At 41.0% G+C, this 24678-nt stretch overlaps 1 protein-coding gene across 2 annotated transcripts in view; it reads right to left on the bottom strand.

The window, feature by feature from the left end:
* Positions 1–23540, bottom strand: part of SI (sucrase-isomaltase) — a 152656-nt gene extending 129116 nt beyond the window's left edge. The window contains exons 1-7 of one of the 2 annotated variants that reach the window (XM_073359491.2): positions 23497–23540; positions 20417–20534; positions 18409–18482; positions 13610–13730; positions 12166–12275; positions 9829–9980; positions 2326–2497 (exon numbers count right to left, since the gene is read on the bottom strand). In XM_073359491.2, the coding sequence (XP_073215592.2) occupies positions 2326–2497; positions 9829–9980; positions 12166–12275; positions 13610–13730; positions 18409–18482; positions 20417–20534 (747 nt within the window). In that variant the 5' untranslated portion in view covers positions 23497–23540. Of the gene's footprint in view, positions 1–2325; positions 2498–9828; positions 9981–12165; positions 12276–13609; positions 13731–18408; positions 18483–20416; positions 20535–23001; positions 23122–23496 lie in introns of those variants that run through there. The other variant, XM_073359490.2, reaches the window with a different exon arrangement.
* Between the last annotated feature and the right edge of the window lie 1138 nt (positions 23541–24678).

Raw genomic sequence — 24678 nt, 5'->3', positions numbered from 1 at the left:
GGGATGGGGGGAGGAGAAGAAAGAGACAATCTCATTTATAACCTTAAGTCCAGTGGGTAGGGCATTGAGCTGGGATGTGGGACACCATGGTTCAATTCCCTCACTCTGCCAGGAGTTTCTTACCTCTCAGATGAGTGCCCTAACCCTGGGACAGTGCGATATTCTGTGGTGGGCCTCCCTCAATCTTCTGTTGTTCCATTTTCTATTCAATAACTATTAAAATGTTTATTGGGCCAGAGAAAAAGTGAGTGTGACTCTACAGTCCCTTGGCACAGTGGAGAATTGAACTGGGGCTCCCATATCTTGGATAAGTACCCTAACCACTAAATTAAAAGTTATAGGGAGACCACTATTTCCCTCTTCCACCTTTCCCTCATAAACACCCACATACACACATAATTTTGTGAGGAGCTAGGCAGGAACTGAGGCTGTTTTTAGAGCCTAAGCCATTCTCACAAGAGCGCCTAACTCCAGTAGAGAGATTCCCAGCAGTTGACTGCAAGGAAACACAGGCAGCAAACTTTGAGAGGGGTGGAGCTTATGACACACCCTTCTCATCGGCATCTCCCATTGGATAGCTTAGGCACCTCCCCACATAGTGTGTTCGCTTTTCTGGATCCCCTTCTCAGGCATCTCTCTCTCCATAGGCAATGTATAGGTGCTTAAAAAGCTCAGCATTGCAACACCTAAGTCCCTTTCTGGATCGAGGCCTAAGTGACCAAATAATGGCTGCCACCTGTACCGTGCAATGAGGGGGAAAGGATTCTATGCACTGACTCCTCCTCTAGTATACTCATGCAGGACAGCCATAATTTAGCTGTATAGCAACCCAATCTTGCACTCTTTGCTCAGACAAAACTCCCACTGAAGTCAACTGGGAGCTCTGCCTGAATTACAACTGCTGGATCAAGACCACAGATTTCAAAATCTGAACTAATTGCAAACAGGTAAGGTTTTCCTTAAAGGCTGGTAGTCAAAGAGATAGGTTTGAATACTCAATAGAGGCCCTGATTCAGCAAAGCATGTGCTTAAAATTATGCACCTGCCTCAGAGCTTTGCTGAATTGGGCCAGAATGATGAATGGTCTTCATTAAAAGTTATATTGATTAGTTTAGACAAAGCGCTGTTCACGCCGGTGCTTTTCGTCGGTAAAACTTCTGTCATTTGAGGGTCTTTTTTTCCACACCCCTGAACAACAAAAGTTTTACTGACAAAATTCCAGTGTAGACAAAGCCTAAAAGATTTTATATATGGCAAGAGATTTGTTATTAGTAAGCAGTCCTTCATTAATAAGTTTTTTTTCTGTTGATCCATAATGGTTAAAATCTGTCTACGTACCAACACCTATCTGATCCTTATCTGCTTATTTGCAAATAGTTCACTAGAGGGCTTACAATCCTTTGCAGCCATTTCCCCTTGTTCAAAGGTTTATGGTAAGGGAGAACAAATACCAAGAAACACCACCACCACTACCACCACCACCACAGTGAGATATGAATGTCTACACCACCAGAAGAGCAGATGAGGTTAAGTGTGGGAATATATGGTCAGAAAAAATGACAATCAGAAAATGAATATCATTTTTTTTTAATCAGAACCTTTTATCTGGCACAGCTGACTTTACACCACTCATACTCAGTAGCCTTTTAGTTAATAAGGCATTGTGGGTCAGGAATCTGAAAGTGCAGTACAGTTCGTCTTTTGTGTGCAAGTGTCAATAAAGCTTGGAACAAAGCCTAGAGGGTTTCAAAGCTGCTAGCAAGAATCTTCAGTTATATTTATTAGAAAATGGGTGTCCAGGAAACCAAGACTCAGGGCAGACAGTAATAAGGACTGGAAACAAATAGCTGTTGACATCCATGACTTACCTTGCAAAGATTCAGCCTCTAAATGAAACTTTACTATTATATGCTTAACTCTGTTGTCATTAAACTGAGAATGCATGTGTCATCTTTATTTGCACCGAGCACCTCTTTGAACATATTGTTATCTGTTTAGTTTAGTAGTTGAAACTAAAGACTCATATTAATGTTTCTCAACTTACCCACTGATTCTCAACATTTCAAATAAACATACAAATCAAAATATTTCTAACTTTTTTGTGAGGCTTTTTTTCCAATTAGTAACATCTAGCATTGTGTGGCTGACAAGTCTTTAAAGAAAAGCTCAACCAGACCATGCTAATGACTGGCTTTTAAGAAATATCCAATCCATCGTGGATAGCAAAAACTAACAACATTTTAAAATGTGTTTAATGCATAATCACTCTTAATTCTCAGAAACCACTTGCTAAGACCAAAGCATAATAAATTAATCATTCCTTACTCCATTGGGGAAAGCATCTCTGGTAAAGATGGGCCACGTTCTCCAGTTAACATCATGCCGGTATTGTGTGTGGACGTGTTCTCCGATTCCATAAATGTTTCCAGTGGGCAGTTTGATTGAGAGCTGTAAATACTGGTCAGCATACTGAAGTGGTCCTATGCTAGTATTGAACCTGATTAAACAGTGTAAAAAACAAAACAAAAAAACCCACATTATCTTACTGATACATGGAAGGACTGCTATGGCAAAGCTATGTGCTATGTCTCCATAATACACATGTATTATCTGCCAGTTTTATGATTTTTTTCCTCTAGGGCTCTTTCTTTTTTAGTACAACACAAACAAACAAAAACAATATTTAACAAAGAGTACAGACCAGTCTTAAATAAGCTATCACTAGGGGCTTTGCCATAAGCCCCAGGAACAGACTAACCCACTGAGGTTCGGATAACCTATTCCCCTCTATGGACTATGTACCTAGGAGGTCCAAGTACAGAACAGGGACAGCAACCTGTATGGGCTGCTATTCTCCTTCTTGCACAGGTGAGCATGGAGTAAGCAGCCAGAGATCTGAATTGGGCAGAGCTGTGGTTCTGCCCCCGCTGTGCTGGCCAGCGCAGCCATGCTGTCATGAAGGGGGAAATGTTCACTACTGGTACAAATCTGAAGCAGGTCAGGGTCAGATTTATGGCTCTCAGAGTCATAATTCCCTCCCTGGTGTGCTCCTTATGCAGGGTAGATTATAAAATGGAATTTTGCTCCTTGATATTTAAATGCTCCAAATCCATTAGACTGTTCTCATAATCCCTTCGCGATTTTTGGACAAAGCAGCGGCTAAGCTATTCAATTTGCATCCTTATTTCTAAAACATTAAAAATATTGGGGAGCTATTGAGACATAGCTGGCAAAACGAGAGACCTCTGGGAGAAGGAGAGATGCCGGTTCATCCCACTTCGAATATTTAACACCATTGTAAAATTTGTCTTACTGCATGGCACAGAAACTAGGAGACCTGAGTTTTCATAAACAGCTGCCTTAGACAAATCCTTAGTATCAGATGCCAAAAATCCCTCACAAACGAAGATGGCTTGGAAATACATTGAGGAAAGGCCTGACTAACTTAACAAGGCAGGCGTTGGATGGGTACCCCCAGGGCAAGAGGTGATGAGGTAGACCAGGCATAACATGGAAATGCACAGAAGAAGCAGAATTGACAGCTATCAAAATGACATGGGAAGAAGGTAAGACTACATCAAGAGACTGTCCAAGGCCAGATCTACACTACACACTTACTTCAGTAGAACTACATCGTTCAGGGTGTGAAAATCTACACCCCTGAGCAACAGAGTTATACCGACCTTCACCACCCAGGTAGACAGCACTAGGTCAGTGGGAGAGCTTTTCCCGCTGACATAGCAATTGCCTCTCGCAGAGGTGGAGTCGCTAAGTCTATGGGAGAGTCCTCATCAAAGCACTACAGCAACACAGCAGGGCAGCTGTGCTGATGCAGCGTTTGTAGTGTAGACTTGCCTGAAGATAGAGGCAGTGGTGACAGCCCTATATTCCGCGTGGAATAAAAAGAGGCACAAGTCAAGTAATTCATACCAGTATAAGTGCTTACACACAAGGGCGATGGTAGTTCTTTAATTATACTGGTATAGTTAAAGCAGTACTTTGTATACTTCAAATATTAGAATATTAAACTTTGTATTAGAAATTAAGAATAAATGATGCATAAATAAGTCAGTACAATGGACAGAGTTTGGGCTCTTTTCATTTTGATCTTTTTATTTTTTCCTCTACCCTATTTTGTCAGTAATATATAACATGACAATACTGTGCAGTAATATAGGGCATTGTGGACTAGATCCTTAGCTGGGGGGAATTTGGCATAGCTTTAATGATTTCAGTAAGGTTCTGGTCCACATATTCACAGATTTTTATAAATATTAATGATTCCATGGGAACAAACTATGTACTGTTAATGAACTAGCCCAGTGCTTTGTGCATTTTGTCTGGGACAATAGTGGTAGTTATTGGCCTATGAAGTTTCAATTATTAATTGGTGGGACTTATTACAGTAATGAAAGATGATGGAAGTTATTAGGTTACTAGCTCTAATTATTTTTATTTTAAAAGTAAATTACAAGTCACAAGTATTGGTCCCTCCTTATCCTCCTTCCCCAAAGAAGAAGATTTTTATTTTTAATTATTGAGTCAGGTCCTCATCTGGTGTAGCTCAACTGAGCTCCAGGAATTTCAATGGATTTACACCAGTTGACACCAGCTGAGGAGCTGCCCCTTTTTAAACAATGGTTTGTGATTAGATAATCATGTACAGGAGTCAGCTGTAACTGAATTTCCTGCCTTTTGTGGGTATTTATGGTAAATGCAACAAAACAGTGAAAGACAATTTATGCAGTCTTTCAGCAGTGTTTAATTCATGTGATTTTTCCATACTCATCCCCTTGAACTAGATTTACAGTCCCCCGCCATGCCCCCATTCAAGCAGTCATCAACCATTCATCGAATATTAAATCCGCCCATTGTGCATTTAATAGTGGTGAACTGATCATTCTGGAGGATTTTAACCTCAGTTGGGTAAACAATACTAATAATAGTTTAAGATTAATAGCCAATGAATTAAATTTGAAGAGTTGATAACAACCCCAACTCATAACTGATAACAACCCCAGCTTTTGACAGGTAATCATTCTTTGATTCATTTAATAAGCACATTAGCCATGACACTTACTACTACTGGATTTCAGAGTTAGGCAGTAAATTTCATTTTCAGAAAATAAGGGGGATCAAAGTATTTAATGTGTTTATAGGCTTAAGAACTTTTAAACACATTTTATCTACATTTTTATATCACCTAGTCAATGTTGACTGGCACCAGCTTTTCCTAGACAGCAGATGCCCAGCAACAATATAATTTGGTAATTCAGAACTTCAAACTATTTGTAACAAGCACATTCCATAATATGCAGTTACCAGGGTTCACATGTGATTTTATTAAGCACTGGGCTGGCTCCCGGCCCCTGCTGTTGCCCTCTCTCACTGGTGGCACAAATGGGCTGGAAAGCTCCCCTAAATGGGCAGATGAAGGTTCCCTGTATGGGAGAATCCCCCGGTGGCATAGGCAGGGGTGCTGGAACAATTTTTACAGTGGGGGTGCTGAGAACCATTGAACCAAACTGTAAACCCTGTATATAATGGAAACCACTTCAAGCTAGGGGCTGTAGCAGCATCCGCAGCACTCCTAGTTCCCGCACCTATGGACATAGGGCTGGTTTAGCCAGCTGTATATCACCCCACCCCACCCCCAGCAGAGAGGTTATGTTGTGGGAGAGGAGACATGGCTAGATTCCTTTGCGAACAATTAGGTGGCATAGGTTAGAGCTGCCCTGAACTCCTGAGGCTACACAGCTGGAGGCTGGAAGCCAGACAAGGTGGACCAGTGCTCCGAGGTGATACTGTGAATTCTCTTTCTTAAGGTACATCTACACTGCCCGCTTCTTTTGGCGGCATGTAGAGGATGTACACAAGTAGCCCCCCTAGCCTGGATATAAATAGCAATGTAGACAGTGATTGACTGCTTAGGCTAGTAGAGTGAAGACATGTGGTACATATCCTACATGACTCTCAACTCACCCAAATCATGCCTCTCCATGTACACGGCTATTTTTAGCAGTGTAGTAGTGTCCTACTGTTTCCCCTCTGCTGGAACCGTTCCCTGCCACAGGAAGAGACTCCGGCAGCGGGGAAAGGCTAATCTTTCCCCATTGCCTGCCCCCATGATATCACTAACACGTATATCTACATGCTGCAGTGTGACACAACTTGCTTTTCACTGCAGCATGTAGCCATGCATACTTTACATGCCACTGCCACAGGTGTGTAGTGTAGATATAGCCTACGATGCTTGGTTGGTATGTCTTGCTCATATATTCAGGGTCAAACTGATCGCTGGATTTGGCGTCAGGAAGGAATTTTCCCCCAGGACAGATTGGCAGGAACCTTGGACATTTTTTAACCAACTTCTGCAGTCTAGACATCAATCACCTGGGCATACCTCACCTAGTTCAGTCCCTGCAATTGCAGGAGCCTCAGGCAATGGTGGTAGCTCGGTCTGTCCTGTTCTTTGCCTGTGGCACACAACAGCTTCATCTAACTCAAGTTATTGGGCTCAATATAGGGGTATCAGGGTGAAATTTAATGGCCTGTGATATACAGGAGATCAAACTAGGTCAGAGGTGGACAAACTACAGCCCGTGGGCCACATCCGGCCTGTGAGACGGTCCTGCCTGGCCCTTGAGCTCCTGGCCGGGGAGGCTAGCCCCCGGCCACTCCCCTGCTGTCCTCCCTCTCCCACAGCCACGCGACCACATGGGCAGCACAGCTGGCTCCGGCAGGGCAGCGGGGCTGCAAACTCCTGCTGCTCTGAGTTGCATTGAAGGGGGTGGAAGGGGGAGGGGTGGGGCTTGGATAAGGGGCAGGAGGTCCCAGGGGGGCAGTTAGGGGACAGGGAGCAGGGGGCAGTTGGATAGGCATGGGAGTCCTGGGGGGCCTGTCAGGGGGCAGGGGTGTGGATAGGGGTCAAGGGGGACAGTCAGGGGACAGGGAAGGAGGGGTAGGGTAGGGGGTGGGGTCCCGGGGGGGCAGTTTGGGGCATGGGGTCCCGGGGGGGGCAGTCAGGGGACAAGGAACGGGGGGGTTGGATGGGTCAGGGGTTTTGAGGGGGGCAGTCAGAGGGTGGGAAGTGGGAGGGGGTGGATGGGGGTGGGAGCAAGGCTGTCTGGGGAGGCACAGCCTTTCCTACCCAACCCTCCATACAGTTTTGCACCCTGATGTGGCCCTCAGGCCAAAAAGTTTGCCCACCCCTGGACTAGGTGATCCCTTCTGGCCTTTAACTCTATGAAATTTACACCAGGGGCCAATCCACTGCCAGGACCATGAGTTCAAAAGTAGTTTACGGCCATCTTTTCATGCCCTTCACTTGTGTTCTGCACCAAGCGCAGCTTTGCTGAACCCAAGAATATTAGTGGCTCTGTTCAGATCTTCTGTGAAATATTTTAACATAAAAAAAGGCAAATTAATACATGAGAACTAAAATAAATTAATGTGGATGTAAAACAAAGGTTTATGAGGCACCCCCTTACAGAACAAAATTCTTTTCCTGACTGGGAGTTTTGCCTGTGGAAGTTGCATGATTCAGGGCCTGAACCTTTGACATATTGGACAAAATATTACTCCGAGCAAATGAGTAACACTGTTGAACCAGAAAACTCTAGAAAGAGTTTATAAATTGAATGAGCCTCTCAAAATGTAAACCGATCCCTTTAGTTCCTTCTGATGATATAACTGGAACTTTTGAGGTCCGTTATGTTCTCATGAATATTATATTTTGTAGTACATTTCCTGCTTTTGCTGGTTGCACAATTCCAGCTCCTGCACTCACAGCTTCCTCTGAAATATCCAGGCTGTGTTGCATCACTACTTAGAATTCTGCATCTTCCATCTCCTCCTCACACCCCTTAATTTGCCTTTACCCAACTCAAAATTGTTAAAGATTAACTGAATATCAGCTAACACAAAAGGCAGTGAAGATGTGTCATCCTCTGTCTGACACTTTGAAGATGACCTGAAAAGGAAACAAAATGTATTTCTGCCCTTTTTTTGCTTCATTATGACAGATAATGAAGGCCGGATTTTCTCTCTCTCTCTTTTTTTAAAATCCCTCTCCCCTGGCTTTGTGTTCAAAAGAAATTCTCACTCCACTGTGGAAGCCTGCTCTGTAGCTTGATGTGGAATGTCGCAGGCCCCTCTACACTTCCTTGTCTCCTTTGGGTCCGACCAGGCCCTGGGTCCAAGCAAAGCACTTCAGCATGTGCTTAAAATGAAGCACGAATAGTCTCCACTGAAGCCAGCTGAATAACTCACATACTTAAACCAAACCACATGCCTTAGTGATTGGGGCCCAAGCAAGTAATTAGTATATGTAATTCCGTGAGGACAGAGACCACAATGGTTACAGATGCATGCAAACAGACATAAGAGACTTTAACTGTCTGGCCAATAAACTTACATCTATTTTTAAAGAGATTTGAGGAATCCTTACTCTTTATAGATACAGCCCTCATCACCATGGTATCCAAGCTAGGACTCTTGTCTAGCCAGAAAAAGCCATCATGTCTGCTAGCCTTTGCAATACTAAGAAAACACCCTGTAATAAGGGGATGCTTCCTTAAACCAGCATTACCCGCTTACCCAGTCCTACCCCTGTCCCTATGACTCCATCCATTCAGATTACAACCCTATGTCCTGAAGTGGCAGGAAGCTTCTTCACTGCCTGGCTTAATGTCAGCCAGGAGAGAAATTTTAAATGGATCTCAGGCCTAGTCTACACTAGGAATTAGGTCAATATAACTACATCACTCTGGGGTGTGAAAATTCCACACCCCAAACGACACAGTTAAATTGACCTAACCTTCGGTGTGCACAGCACTAGGTCAGAATTCTCCCACTGATTTACCTTCCACCTCTCAGGGAGGTGGATTACCTACGCCAACAGGAGAAGCCCTCCCATCAGCCTAGGTAGCATCTTCACTGAGGTGCTAGAACGATGCCACTGCAGCATGTTAAGTGTAGATAAGCCCTCAGGATATCTCCCAGGCTGATCTCCATTACAGAATTATTTGATCGGTCAGTTAACAAAAATTGGTGCTTTGCCCCAAGAACTAATAGATTTCATTACCGGTCCTGCACACTCTGGCATTTGTAGGCAAGAGTCTTCCAGCCATCTCCCTTTGAACAACCAGGGATAAAAGATGCACCTGTCTCCTTCCCCTTCTAAAGGCCTCCCATCAGATAGGTATGATTTCCTTGTACTGCTGAATCTGTTCTTAATTGTCCCTGGCAAGAGCTCAAGGGTGTTACTCCAAAAGTGGGACAACAATGTCCAGCCACATAATATAGTCCAAAAAGTTATGCTAGCTGCAACTTGGGAAGTTGCATATAATTGTTCCTATATTTCCTGGTTCAAGCTTGTGGTCAAATCTGAAAATTCTTCGGCTGGATTTAAAAACAACATAAAAAAGGTAAATGTGGAAAATATAGCTACATCTCTCGAAGAAAGGCTTAAAATCACTATGCAAAAGTACATGATTACATTTGCCCATGCAAATCACTAGACTGAGTACACAGATTGTGTGTATAATTGAATGTAATTATGCCCACAAAGGTCAGCAATGTGCAGTTATGTGGGTATTTTTGACCAAAGACCTCACACCTCCTTATCTGCACATGTGATCCTTAGCTAAACTGGACAAAGTAGTACTACAAACAAGGAACAAACCTAGAGTGGCAGAGAAACAGACTAGATGGCCTAATTGGAGTCTTCATTCCATCTCTAACAGGTATTATTTTATTACATGATTTGAGCATTCAGGGTGAACACCTATTGTAGTGTTATCTATAAAAAGCACAAAAATTACTTACAGCATTGTGCCGCTGCTCATTCTCATCACAGTGATACCAAAAGGGTTCTGAATGATATCGACTTTATACTTTAAATTGGAGGCTGCGGGTCCACCAAAAGCTTCTACATTCTCATGAGGAACTTCAAATCTTTTTTTATTAGGATCAGTGATCTGCACAGATTAAACAGTTACATTTAAATTATTAGAGGTCCAAAAATTAACTTCTACATATCTACTAGAACATTTTCCTGAATCACAATATGTATTGAACTAACTATATCAACTGATCAAGTCAGCAAGAGCAAACGGGACAAATGCCTCCTTTTGAAAAAAAAGTCGGGACGGCCGAGACAGGGCTTTAAAAAGGGACTGCTCCGGCCCAAATGGGATGTATGGTCACCCTATCCTGCCGCTAACCCTCTATGTGCCTGTGCCACAGCCCCCCATCAATTAATTGTGTACCCCTAGTACCTTACCATCAGTCAAGTGCCTTCCAGCTCCATATTAATTAATTCTGGCCCCATCAGCCCCAAATCAGTTATATTTGTGCCCCCAACCCCAAACCAATTAGGTTTGTGCTCCCCAGCCCTATATCAACTCTGCTCCACTCCAGTCCCACATATTGCCTCCTAGCACATGTGTTTCCCTGAAGCCCCCCAGGGGATCTTAAACCCCCGCTTCAACCTGCGGGGGAAACACAACCTGAGGGGCTCTTCATCTTCCTCTTAGGCCCAAGTGGGAAGCAGGAGGGTGGCACAGCACCAGGCGCTCTTCACCCTTTTCCTAGGCCTGAAGTTGCAGTGAAGAGGAGAGGGGAGACAGGAGCAGAAGGGAGCCAAGCCATTTTTCACAGGAAGGGAGGAGTGGAGGGAGCAGAGATGCCATAAGCTGCTGAGCTCATTCTGTTCCCAGTTCCCCGCTTGTAAAAATGGTATCAGCAGCTCCCTTTCCTCTGCTACCCCCAAACCTCTCACAACTCCTGCAGGGATGTGGGAGAGCTCTAACTGCCACCTCTAATTGCTTCCCCAAGAGGTGGGAGGAGTGGGAAAGGCAGCCAGTCAGAGCCAGTTTTCCACATAGGCTGATGGATTTTCCCTGCAGACCTCTAGAATGCTCTGGAAACCCTAGTGTTGGCGGAGGTCTGCAATTGTTAGGACAAAAAATTAAAAATGACTTGTATTTGATTGAAACTAAAAAGGGAACTTTACCAGAAATTTGTCTAAGACTACATGGCTAATGTTCCTTAGTATTTGAAAGGTGCCATGGGATCTTTAATGACTACAAGTAATAAAGAATTGGATTCAATATCTCATCCAAAAGATGGCACTTCTAGAAACTCATTGGCTGGTTGGGGAATTGGTTCAGTACTGACTTTCAGAATAAGGGGCTAAGCACTGAATAAGCAACAATGCTTACTATAGTTCCCCAATTTTTCTTTGGAGGTCTCCCCTCTAAATACTAACCAGACTTGACCCTATACAGCCGAAGATGATGCAGTTGTTAACATATTTATATTTACTCTTAGACTGTATTTAATCTCAACACCACTGGAATTTTTATTTAGGAATAATGGGGAGTTTATAGCAGTATTTCTCAGACATTTGTTTTTGAGCCACTACCCAGTTCTTCATTTCAAATGAGATGGAAAAACAAAGCAGCAGAGGACTTTTGATGACTATAGATCCCGTGCTTTTTTGGGAGGGGAATGGGGGGCATAGGCACTGACTCCCTGGGTGCTCTGGCCCCAGAGCACCCATGCGGAAAAAAATAGTGGGTGCTCAGCACCCACTGTTGGCCCCGCGGATCAGCTCCTACCCCTTCCTCACAGCGTTTCCCAGCGATGTGGGGGAGAAGTCGGAGTGAGGGCGGGGTGCGCTTGAGGAAGGGGGCGGAACAGGGCAGGAAGAGGGGGCAGGGAGGAGTGGGAGCGGGAAGAGGCAGGGCTGGAGTGGGGCCTTGGGGGAAGGGTGGAGGGGCAGCTGGGCCTGGGGCGGGGTAGGGGTCGAGCACCCCAGGGGAAATGAGGAAGCTGGTGCCTCTGGGGAGAGTGGGGGTAAGAGTGTCAATTTCCCTGCCCTGGTCAAACAGACTTGGCTAATAATCCTAACTATTCAGATTCCAATTGGATATGGTATTGTTATTTACTACCTCTCCCACATTGCTGTAGTGTTGTGGTGTGCTGTAAAACAGCTAGAGCATGATTCTGGAAAGCAGTTTGACAGTCTTCAGGATGAATTAGAACAAGCAGAGACTGGAGAGAAAAGGAAACACTACCAATCTCCTCTGCCATTCGCTTCTCCAGTGTTATGAAGCAGTGTAAAACACTAATCTTAAACAGCATAACAAACAATGTAACCTTGAACCGGAAGCGATTTGTTGTCTGATATTCTCCCGTGAGCTGGACAGTGTTAATATCATTTCCAAATAGGGAAGGTGAAGGCAGCCTCTTTAACTTAGCCATAAAACCTTAACAAGAAAAAATATATATATATTATATTGTTGCTTTATTGCACCATGGAATCACAGAAATGTAAATCTAGAAGTGTCCTGAAGCAGGGCCAAGGATACCAAGACCCTCACTCTCCAGTGCTTTGCTAGCCTGTTCTTCAAAACCTCCAATGATGGGGATTCCACAACCTCCCTTGGAAGCTTATTCCAGGGCTTAACTATCCTTACAGTTAGAAAGTTTTTTACCCAATATTTAACCTACATCTCTCTTGCTGCAGATTAAACCCAATACTTCTTGTCCTACCTTCAGTGGACATGGAGAATGATTGATCACAGTCTTCTTTTGTAACAGGCCTTAATGTATTTGAAGACTTACCAGGTCCCTCCCACCTCCATCCAATCTTCTTTTCTCAAGACTAAACATGCCTAGTTTTTGTTGTTGTTGTTTTTGTTTTAAACTTTTCTTGGGTCAGGATTTCTAAACCTTTTATCATAAAGGAGATCTACATCTCACAGTTGCTATAGAATCCTTAAGGATTAATGCATTTGGTGTGCATTAATTTCAAGTTCCTTTGAAAAGTCTTACTATAAAAATCATTACATTACTATAAAGATCTACATGGTAGGTTCATATATAAAAATATTTATATAGACCTCAAAAGGGTGCATGGAACTTTACAGCACAAATGCAAAGAGATGGCCTTTAGATGGCCCCTCCTCCAGGGAGCTTTCTATTTAACTTTACCCATGATGCAGCAAGTGAGAGTAACAAGTGAAGGGGATTGCGCAAGAAAGGACAAGGGTTTCCACCATGTCATGAATTTACTCAGGGCTAAATTATGGCTTTGCCACAAACCCTGGGCATGGGGCTATGTGTCATTGCAGTGCCCCAGGAACAGGACACAATCTGCTTCACATTTCCCCCTGCTCTGGGTAGATGGCAAGTATCCTTCGCCAGCTTGATTCTGCCTTGGTAGGTACTTCTAACCTCTGCATGATGCAGGTAACTGATATAGACAAGCATAATGGGCTACATGAACACCTTGATGGTGCCATTACATTTGTTATTTATAAATAAATACACATTCTAATGTTTTACACATCCCTTATTTTTTGGAACCGAACCTCCAAGGTGGATAGGAATCAGAGTTATTATGACACAATTCAAGATAGATCAAAGAGCAGGCAGAGATCAGCCCCAGCCACTGCAACAAAAATACCAGATTTTTTGGAAATGTATCACATCAATGGGGGAAAACTTTATATAAAGAGAATATTGTTAAAGAGTATACATTAACAGTAATTGGACACCAAGGATGTACTTTACTGCTTGAGCACAGCTTGCTACTTACCTGTATCTGTTTGCTTCACACCTCCCTCTACTTGATACCCATGACTCTTGGAGAAGAAGCACCAGGGTATGTGTGTTTCATCTTGTGGATTCCAGCAACAGCCACGCAGTGTACATAAGCTCTGTTTCAAAGGCAAGGAGAACTTGATTATATTAACAGCACCAATTAGCACCAAATAACCATCTAGATGAAAATCATGCATGATGTGTATTTCAAATACCAGCAAATTTTGTTATACCATTCACAAGCACTCCTCTTTGGGGAAATCAATAGTTGTTTGACTATATAAGAACATGATAGAAGCAAAGAATGGCTTTTCTAGATCCAAGGTAAAAATGAGTGAATTAGTTCAGGAAGAACTAGGAAGTCTGACTCTTCACCCATTCTGAGAACCACATTGCAAGGGAGACTTTAAGGTTCTGAAATGTTTGGATACTATTTTTTTTTATGATTTTTTGTATTTATTTCCAAATTTTAGCTGGGACCAGAAGTGAACATACTGAAATACATCAAGAAAGCTTTTTTTAAATCAGATTTCTAGCCCATTTAGGAAGATCCAATAGTTTCACTCATGGTTTAGATAAGTATCAAAACATCTGCATGCACTTCTGTACCAAAACTAAACTCCAAACCTTCTTGACCTTTCCCCACTGATAGTTTAATATGGAAGACTTGTACTTTTTAAATGGAGAGTTCACATAAACATAACACTTTCTGTTGTTAAATTTGTGCTAAATAATACAGTGATATCAGCATAAATGAGGAAATACTCATTCCACAATATTTCACTGTTCATCTGCCTTCCATTAATGTAATATTTCTTTCCAAAATTAAAAAAATGTACAAATAATTCTGGCAATTGACAAATTTTCTCATCTGTTCATGGACCAATCACACACAAACTCTCAGCAAGAAACAGAACAACAGACTTATTAGTTCCTAATTTACTGTAAGATGTGGGTGGATAGGAATCAGCCCACATCATATATTAAATTGTGAACTAATAAGTCTGTAACTCTGTTTCTTTGATCTGAATCATGAGTAGAGTTGTGTGAATAACCAATTTTTCAGTTTGGTAGCTGAATTAAAATACAAATGTTTCAGGTTAACCCAAAACCCTCAGTGAAGTAATGTTTTCATTTGACTAAAAATAAAATGCAGTGACATAAACATATACTCTAGCTCTGTGTGCATGTTAGCCTGAATAGCTTTTCTGTTAGAAATAAATTTCTTTACAGATTGCCTGGCCAGCGCTATACATTTGTAAGTAAAAGCAGTTTTGGGTAACTTCATATTGTTTCTGATGTCTACATATTTTTTCTCAGTACGGATGTAACTGACCACTTGGGTCATGTGCACTACTGATATTTTAAACTAATATCAGTGAAAATTAGTAGCAGAATTAGACAGCCCATCTACCCTAACAGATCCTAGAGCTGGTGAAAAAACGTTGACACAAATGACAGGTTTCAGAGTAACAGCCATGTTAGTCTGTATTCGCAAAAAGAAAAGGAGTACTTGTGGCACCTTAGAGACTAACCAATTTATTTGAGCATAAGCTTTCGTGAGGTACAGCTCACTTCATCGGATGCATACATACAGTATCCGATGAAGTGAGCTGTAGCTCACGAAAGCTTATGCTCAAATAAATTGGTTAGTCTCTAAGGTGCCACAAGTCCTCCTTTTCTGTTGACAAAAATGAAATTTCAATTAAATAAAATGGAAACCATTTTATGAAAGTGGTTTTCTGTTTTCCAGCCAGATCTAACAAATCCCTTTAGAATACTTTTCAGCTGTCACTGCAGAGTTCAGCAACATTATGATAGGTAGACCTGATTCCATATAACAGAGTTTATACCACCAAGTGCTCCATTGCTTTTGCTGGCTTCCCATTCATCTCTGAATCTAAATTGCTCTGTTGGTTTTCAACCTCTCCCTGAGCTTGCTTCACTTAAGTGCAGTTACCGACTAAGTGCTTGTCCCCTGGAGCGCTTAGTGAAGACGCAACTTATGCCGATGGGAGAGCTTCTCCCATCAGCATAGGTACTTCCACCTCCCTGAGAGTTGTAACTGTGTCCACAGAAGAAGCTCTCCCATCAACATAGTGCTGTCTGCACAGTCGCTCAACGGTGTGGACTGAAATTTTTTTAATCCATATCCCTTCTTTTAAGGCCACTTTCCTTATCAAACATTTCTCATACAAAAAATTTGATTCAACACTATTGCTGATACTTCATTTTAGGGTACTATAGAAAAATAAATGAATTGTTCTGATATTGTTATTATTACCAGTTTTAGAGATATTTAAAAGGATATTAGATCAAAAAATTGCTGTACCTTAGAGAAGCCTAAGGATCACATATACAACATAATCATCCAAATCTTTGGCTCAGCATTGGTTCTCACCTTTCAAATCCTTTCTATTTAGTTTTCAAACAGAGCCTTCTAATCACAGTGGGGGGAAAATAGAACCCTAGACTTACCATGGGACTCTCAGTAAACAAAGTGTTGCTTGTATGCATGCATTCATCTCCTACTGAAGGATGAGTGCACCATTTAACATGGGAAGATTAGATCAAAGGTACCACTTAAAGATTCAAGTAATCTGCATGACTGCACCTATATTGTGCCCTACTTCTTGAGCAAGATAGGAAACCAATTTGTTCCCAGTGAAAGAACAGGGGAGTACAATATGTTTACCTGCGGGATATTATTGAACCATATAATATAATACAAGCTATCAAATACCAAGAGCATTAGCAACTGTGAACTTTGGAACTCATCAGGGAATTCTCTCATGTTAGTGTTCAGAGTAGCAACCTTGTTAGTCTGTATTCACAAAAAGAAAAGGAGGACTTGTGGCACCTTAGAGACTAACAAATTTATTTGAGCACAAGCTTTCGTGAAGCTTTCATGCATCCGATGAAGTGAGCTGTAGCTCACGAAAGTTTGTGCTCAAATAAATTTGTTAGTCTCTAAGGTGCCACAAGTACTCCTTTTCTCAAGTTAGTGATATTTTGATTATTTTTTTAAATGGCTGCAATTAGCCATCACATACAAAAAAAATCCCACTGGATGGGGCAGGGGAAGGAAAATACAAATCACCAGCTTCTATCTGAAAAGAACATATCATTTAAAGAGGAATAAAAGTGAAAGTCATGAGTTTAAGGGCAAGGATAGAAAAACTGAAATGACAATATTTCCATTGGATAAGAAAAGTATCTAAGTAGATTCTTAACCAGGAAGGTCTCTGTGCTCATCTGAAAAGAGAGAGAGAGAGAGATTGAGACTAAAAACTTGATATGGAAGCAAACTGTGGCACACAAGATGCAGATCTGATGCATCTTGAGAAGATTAATAGTTAATCAGATGTTAATATTCTGCCCTAGGGACTGCACCTTGACACAGTAGGAAGACTGCTATGTTCCAATGACTGAGCTAGGGGGAGCGGAAGATAGGTCAAAAAGTAGGTACTAGATGAAAAGCAGTCCATTGATCCTCCAGGTTGGGGGTTCAGTGACAGGTCAACAACCTATTCTTGTAAAGAAGCTAGGTTATAGGAAAAACAAGGTAACCATTCTGGCAAGCAGCATAATAAACAGGGAGGGAAAGCCTTATTCATGCTCTGAGTGATATCTGATGACATGGGAAGGATTCAGATTCAGAAATCTCATATGTAGCTTGTGGAGCAGTGGAAAGTATTTGCATCACCTTTGATAAATTTCAGATGCCCCTCAGTGTATCTGTGTGATCCTACCCTGCTTGAATGCAGGGCAAATCAAAGGGGGTGGTCAAAGAGATAGGCAGGAAGGGTAAAACAATGGCCTAGATAAGGAGCTTCCCCTCAAATCACATTAGCCTGGTTTATAGCCCTGAAATATCAACCTGAACTCCTCAGTTCCAATCAGGTGACGGTGAGAAGGAGATGATCAAAAGACCCTGATCTGTGAAAAGATCTGCCTTACAGAGTGGGTGGAGGGAAGTTGTCAGCTGCTACAAAAGCTGACTCAGATTGACTGAGCACCAGGGTCTGCAGCAACCAGGCTGTAACTTGGCCCCCAAGAGAATAGGAGATACCAAGGCTAAATCAAGTCTAGCTGGAGAGGAATGTCAAGAGTAGGTAAGACGGTATGCATGTAGGTCTGTGTTATCTTAATACCCTTTGTGTGAGCACTGGCAAAACAAATCATGCTTTGTTTTGGAGAAGCTGTTTCTGTACCACTGCATATTGTTACTGATTACAGGCTCCTGAAGGGGATCTCTTGCTAGTGCCAAGTCCACTGGGCTTTCTAGGTATCACAGTTGGCAAACAGGGGTTGTAAACTGGACACCCTGTTGGAGAGTGGTGTGATTGTGGGATCCCACCCCAAAGAGAAGTGAAGACACAAGCCTGCCACTTGAAAAGGTTGCACTCAGGGGGAGGGGAACTGGAAGAGGGTTTAAGGTGCGGCAGCCTATCCAGGGACTGTGCCATTATAAATGTTAATATGTGAATTTCAGATAATGAAGGAAGGAATGGTTTCAGCAGAGCAAGGTTGTATTATATATTACGAGTGAGATTTTCCAAAGCACCCAGTGTGGATCTACCTTTGCTCTCACTGACATCAGTAGCAAAACTCCCAGATGTCAAAGGGAACAGAGGTAAGCCAGCACTGAGAGCTTTGGAAAATCCCATCCTACAGCTCCCAGATTACAGGCTTGAGTTTTCCTTGTGTCCACAAGGTTGTTTTTATAGTCAAATCTCACGTTTCATTGTTTTTGGCCCATTTTCTAATTAACCTCATGTATGTGTTTCAGACCTTTGTTGCCACTCGATCTGGAATGCAGTCAATTCTCTCTGCGACGTTTACTGCTGGACAGTCTGGAGAAAAGTCTGTTAAAAAATGAATGGATTATTATTAATAGTGCTGAATTATAGAAATAGCTTAATTACATTTTTAAATCATTTAAATCTAAAGGCCTGATTCCCCAGTACCGTCAAACTTGTGCAAACATGTACCTCTAAGCAAAGTAGGCATAAAACACTGCCATTCTGATGTAATCATTTTGGGACCTACTTCTTTCAGGTGTATATAACTACACAAGACGCAAGACAGCACAGAATTCTTCCTAGGTATACCCAACTTTTTTAAATGTTATGGCAGAAAATAAAGATGCAGAATGTGATAAAGTTTCAAAGAACTCCTGTAGCCTTTATCACACATTGCTTCATTTAAAATTCACCAGGTATTAAAAATGGAGAGACTTTTGCTCCATGTTCATGATATTGTTCTGCTGCTCTTATATGTGCTTCCTACCCTGTACATGCTTTCTTCCACAGTATCCAGAGTTTGGGCATCCTCAGAGACACAAATATCCCAGGGATATGAAGATGTTCCATGAATACTTTTATAATTAAATTTGTGGGGCTCTAGTCACTAGTGAACTTGAGAAGTCCAAGAGCCTCCATTGCCAGATGGTATCATAAGGGGCGTTGCATGTGCCCATTGGAAGTTGTAGCCTTTTTTCAGTTTATTTAGTTAGTTAATTAAGTTCCAAACTGAGGCCTACAAATATTATTCCAACTTGAGCCTTATACAGTGGGGTTTTGTCTGTTTTAACTGCTATGTCAGGTTGATATGTTCACATCCAAAAGCTGATACAAATAAATGCAAGTATCTGCCGCCGCGAGCAGCTATACTCCCAATACCTGAGCACATTCACTTTGTGTTAGAATTTATCACTTCCTTTTATACACACTGCCATTTGCATGCACAAACTGTGGGCTTGATTACCCAGTCTTCACATGCAACTGAGGATGCATGCAAAATGTGGCCATGTCAAAACGGAGGCTCCTTGCACATTTGGCTCTGTATGCTAGCCTAACTCTAAACCAAATTTTCTTCTAATTTATCGATTCATTAAAAGAAAACTCTTGTCTTTTATGGTATTTTCTTCCACACAACAGAATCTCACTGAAAAAATAAATCAGTTTGCATTTAGTTACAAATTAGGGTTTACAAGCCATTCTAAATGATATAACTAATTAATTAAAAGTATAAAACATGGGGAGACTTAAATCAAAGGACCAAACGATATTTAATCATCTGATAAGATATTAATGCATCTTATCAATACAGTTATCGAATGGGTCAAAATCTTTGAAGTCTTTCATTTCTACACAGTACATATTATACATACATAGTATATCAGCTGGAGCGATTCCATGGAGTTGTTCGCTGACATAAGAGCTCTTAAATTTTTTCTCTCTTTTGGACAGCTAGTAGTTGTTAATCAAAATATTGAAATTCCACTTTCTTCATTAAAAAAGTAACTTAAAGAAATACACAGTGCAGGTATTGGAACAAGAGGAGTTGCATTTACTTTCAACTGCTTTAAATTCTTAATCTTTCTAGTTTTTTTACTCATTATAAATATTAACATTATCTATAAAAAGGGAGAAACCACTGTGCTTCGTCAGCATCAGGGCCCCATTGTGCTAGACACTACCAATACACAGGGAGATGCAGTCTATATCTCAGAGTTTACCATCTATACACAAAAGAATTGATTTTGTGAAGGACACCATATAAACACATGGAGCATAACATGCTCTCATGCTTGAATTTTGTCTATAAGCCTGATCCATTGTCCTCTAGAAAGACTCCTATCAACTTCAGTGGGCACTGATTAGACTAAGAGTCAATGCCATGGTTCATTTTGTTAATCAAATCTAATACATTTCCTCTTCGAGCAATTCAAATTCAGGGACTATTCTTGGTTTGACCTTTGAGTTCTACAATAATCATGATAAATAATAACTGTTACCTTGGAGTCCAGGTTGTCCTGTTGCTAAAAGTGCCACCAGAATGCAGGCTACAATCACCACCAAACAAAATAGGACAATCAGGGAGAGCTCTAATCCGCTGAACTTCTTCTTCCCCATCTAGCCACGGATAAACACCATTGTAAAAAATAAATACATAAAAAAAGTTTCAGGAATGTGCTTTTTAGTAAATATCTAGCAAATATTTGCTTTAAGAATGAATCCTTTGCCCAAAGAAGTTAAAATACAACCACACCTCACAAAGTGTAATATTCTGATGTTCAGATTCGATTAAACAGAGTAAGTTACTAAAGCTGGTTGGGAAGTGTATTTAAATTGTCTGTGACAAATTTCTGGGAAACAAAAAAAAAATAATTTTATTCAAATTTTTCCATGACACTTTTCAGCTTTTCCTTGAACTTTCCAGGAACTTTTTTTTGTTTAAAGTTTTCAACAAACAAAATGCCCCAAATTTTGGTTTTCAGTTTTGGGTGTGGAAGAAGGGACAAAGACTGCCCAATATTTCCACAAAATGTGAAGTTTTCTTGTAAAAGTTGTCAGGGCGTATTTTGCCAAAAAAATTGACAAAAAATGTTGAAGAGCTCTATTATATATTTCCATGTATAGTGGAAATAATAAGTATACTATGGATCAATGGTGACATAAATGGTGGTGTAAGTTACAGATCAGTAAGTCAGGGGAAACTGTTGCGAATTAAGCTGGTGTAATTACTTAAGTGGTGTAATTCTGAGAAGGCAGAACTGACTACTGTCATTTTAAATTGGTGTAGCACACTGAGAAGGACAGAGAGATGATCTTGTAATACCAAAAGCAGATAATGTGGGTGGGGTTATAGGCAAAATTGCTGTATAAAATTCATGCATTTCCCTTGTGTGACTCAGTTTCTATGTTCAAATTTTTCTTTACTACAGTCCACACTAGCAGAGCAAGGCATGCCCTATTGACACAGATGTATGCAATACGCAAAATGATTATCTATAGAATTTGTATTAATATTTTAGTATGCATAGCTGATCTTTTAGCATGTGATTTGCACGGGTGACTGTACCAGCTGATCTGACAAGATACCCAGAGCGACAGAGAGCCCACTTGGTAAAGTTAGGAAAAGTGCTATAATTGACAAACGGTTAGGGCAAGTCAATATTACAAAATTAATGTACAGTCACCACAGTAGTTAAACTGCTTTTGCATGTCCACACTATGCTGCTTGTATTGGTGATGCGCATCCTCACCAGAAGCACTTGCAACGATTTTCCTGTCAGTGTGGGGCATTGAGGGATGGCTTCTGAAAAGCAACAACAGTTGATGTAGGGTCTACACTGACACTGAGTCTACTTAACCACATTGACTTAAGCGCTCCATCTGTCATGAAGATGGAGTTATTAAGTCAGTGTACTGAGTGAGTTACATCAGTGGGAGCTGCATTTTAGTATAGACACTTACAAAGTTAGATAATGTAAGCTGCCCCACTTCAACCTAACTCTATAGTGTGGACCAGGGCTTACTGTTGAAATATTCAGGCTGCACAGCCAACTGCTCAATCTCATGTGAAGAACAACATGGTACCATTAATGTTTAACTGTATGCCAGCAATTAAACTCATTAAAACATCTGCAACCTCCAGATCAATATACCAGCAACAGTAACTGCATTTTTCATTCGCTTAAAAGTATTTTACCTGACAAAATTGGCTTAAACACAGAGAAATAACTTTCTTTTATTTAGTTAAAATAAGAACAAAATGCAGTTTTGCCAGTGGAAATAGTGTAGTACTGCTCATTGCACTGATCTTTTAAAACACTTATACAGGTGTTCCAATAATCAGCAGTACTGGGGGAAAAGCTTTTTGACATCAGAACAGTTTAAACTTGATGCTCTTTCCCCTGCAGCCTCCATGTAACGTGCCCTGCCCTTCCCCCGCTCACTCATTGGTTAGTCTCTAAGGTGCCACAAGTACTCCTTTTCTTTTTGCGAATACAGACTAACACCGCTGTTACTCTGAAACCAGTCATAGGAATGAAGAGGTAGTTTATTAACTCATTTAGAAAGACCAGTCTCAACTCAGCAACAGTCTTCAAGGGAAAGTGAAAGCTACGATAAAGTTAAATATAATTTTCAAAATATAATCAAAGATACTTTTATAAACTGCACAATACATTCATATTTTACATATGTATATAGGTTTCCCAGACATTTTCTATACTATAACATTGGTAGCTTCCCAGGGAATATTGTATTTTCAGCCTGCAATTGTTTTATTATATTGAAAACCATATTGCTCAATGCAATAAAGAAATTACAATCCAACCGTTCCTAACTGAAGTTCTCAATTAACCCTTTCCACAAATATATCAATCAGGAACGTTGCAAGGCAACATTCAACATTTTGAGATCTACAGTATGGTTAAAGGTTTTGTCAAAGAACACAGAATGAAACATGGTATTGAAACTCTGCACTTCTCAGGGACGCAGAAGTTGAAAATGAGGATTTACGGTACAAATCCTACTGTGTGATATATACGCTTGAATTTCCTGAAACTTGAAACCCAGGAATAAAAGCACATACCTCAAAACCCCTTTGTTTCACCGTCTATGCATTGCTCTTGTTCCAGCCCTCTGGCACTGAAGGTTCAACTTGAAAACTCCAGCTTTATATTGAGCCCCTATCAGTTTATGGCATTATCTGTTAACTAGTCTATCAGTCGAAGGTACTTACGTATACTCTCAGGCAGATTGCACAATCTCTTCGCACTGAAAATGGTTGCCATGGATATTGCATGTATATTGCAGCCAGAAAATGGCTAGTTAATTAATAATCATTTTCTCTGAGATATCACTCATGTCACCGTACACAAGCAGAAGAGTAGCAACAACCTGATGACAACACCTCTTGTCAGGTGACATGCCTGCAGTTTTTTGTTGCACCATTCAATTCATTTTCATCTAAACTTCATTTTTCTTATCTGTTATTTCTGCCTTCATCACATTATAAATCACTTAGTGTTCCATAATTGGAAAAAGCTATTTAAAAATCACACTGTAAAAGTGGGTGAGGTCATACCTTTTATTGGACCAACTTGGTGAGAGAGACAAGCTTTTCAGTTACGCGGAGCTCTTCTCACGTTTGGGGATGGTACTCAGACTCACAGCTAAATGCAAAATCAAACAGATAGTTTAGCATAAGTAGTTAGCACATATTCTAAGGAACCATTCAAGAGGAAGTGGCATGTTAACACCCTGATAGTCATAGGACAAAAAAAAGGGGAGGGGGGCTAGTGGTTACAGATTGTGTCTTTATTAATACCATGATTGTTAGTGTCAAGCAAAATTATGAATTTAAATTCCCAGGCTTATCTTTTGAAAGTGTTGTGCGGGTTAGCCTGCAGGCTAACCTATTTATGCGAACCTATCTGTTTGATCTTGTATTTAGCTGCATCACTCTGAGTACCTTTCCCAAGACTGAGGAAGAGCTTTGTGTAACTCCACAGCTTGTCTCTCACTCCAACAGAAGCTGGTGTAATAAAATATAAAACCTCATCTACCTTGTCTCTCTGATAGCCTGTGGTGAACATGGGTACAACAACACTGCAAACAACACTGCCATGGATATTGAATGTGTATTGCAGCCAGAGAACGGCTAGTTAATTAATAATAATAATTTTCTCTGACAGGTTTCAGAGTAACAGCCGTGTTAGTCTGTATTCACAAAAAGAAAAGGAGTACCTGTGGCACCTTAGAGACTAACCAATTTATTTGAGCATAAGCTTTCATGAGCTACAGCTCACTCGATGAAGTGAGCTGTAGCTCACGAAACCTTATGCTCAAATAAATTGGTTAGTCTCTAATTTTCTCTGAGATATCACTCACATCACTGTACACAAGTAGAAGAGTAACAACAACTTGAAGACAACACCTCTTGTCAGGTGACATGCCTGCAGTTTTTTGCTGCACCATTCAATTAGTTTTCATCTAAACTTCATTTTTCTTATCTGTTATTTCTGCCTTCATCACATTATAAATCATTTAGTGTTCCATAATTGGAAAAAGCTATTTAAAAATCACACTGTAAAAGTGGGTGAGGTCATACCTTTTATTGGACCAACTTGGTGAGAGAGACAAGCTTTCCAGTTACATGGAGCTCTTCCTCATGTCTGGGGATGGTACTCAGACTCACAGCTAAATGTAAAATCAAACAGTTGGTTAGCATAAGTAGGATTCAGAGTGGTAGCCGTGTTAGTCTGTA

The sequence above is a fragment of the Lepidochelys kempii genome, chromosome 9 (genome assembly GCF_965140285.1).
Source record: "Lepidochelys kempii isolate rLepKem1 chromosome 9, rLepKem1.hap1, whole genome shotgun sequence".
NCBI classification, from domain to species: Eukaryota; Metazoa; Chordata; order Testudines; family Cheloniidae; genus Lepidochelys; species Lepidochelys kempii.
Note: the sequence above shows the minus strand (reverse complement) of the source record. Positions and strands in the feature narration are given on the sequence as shown.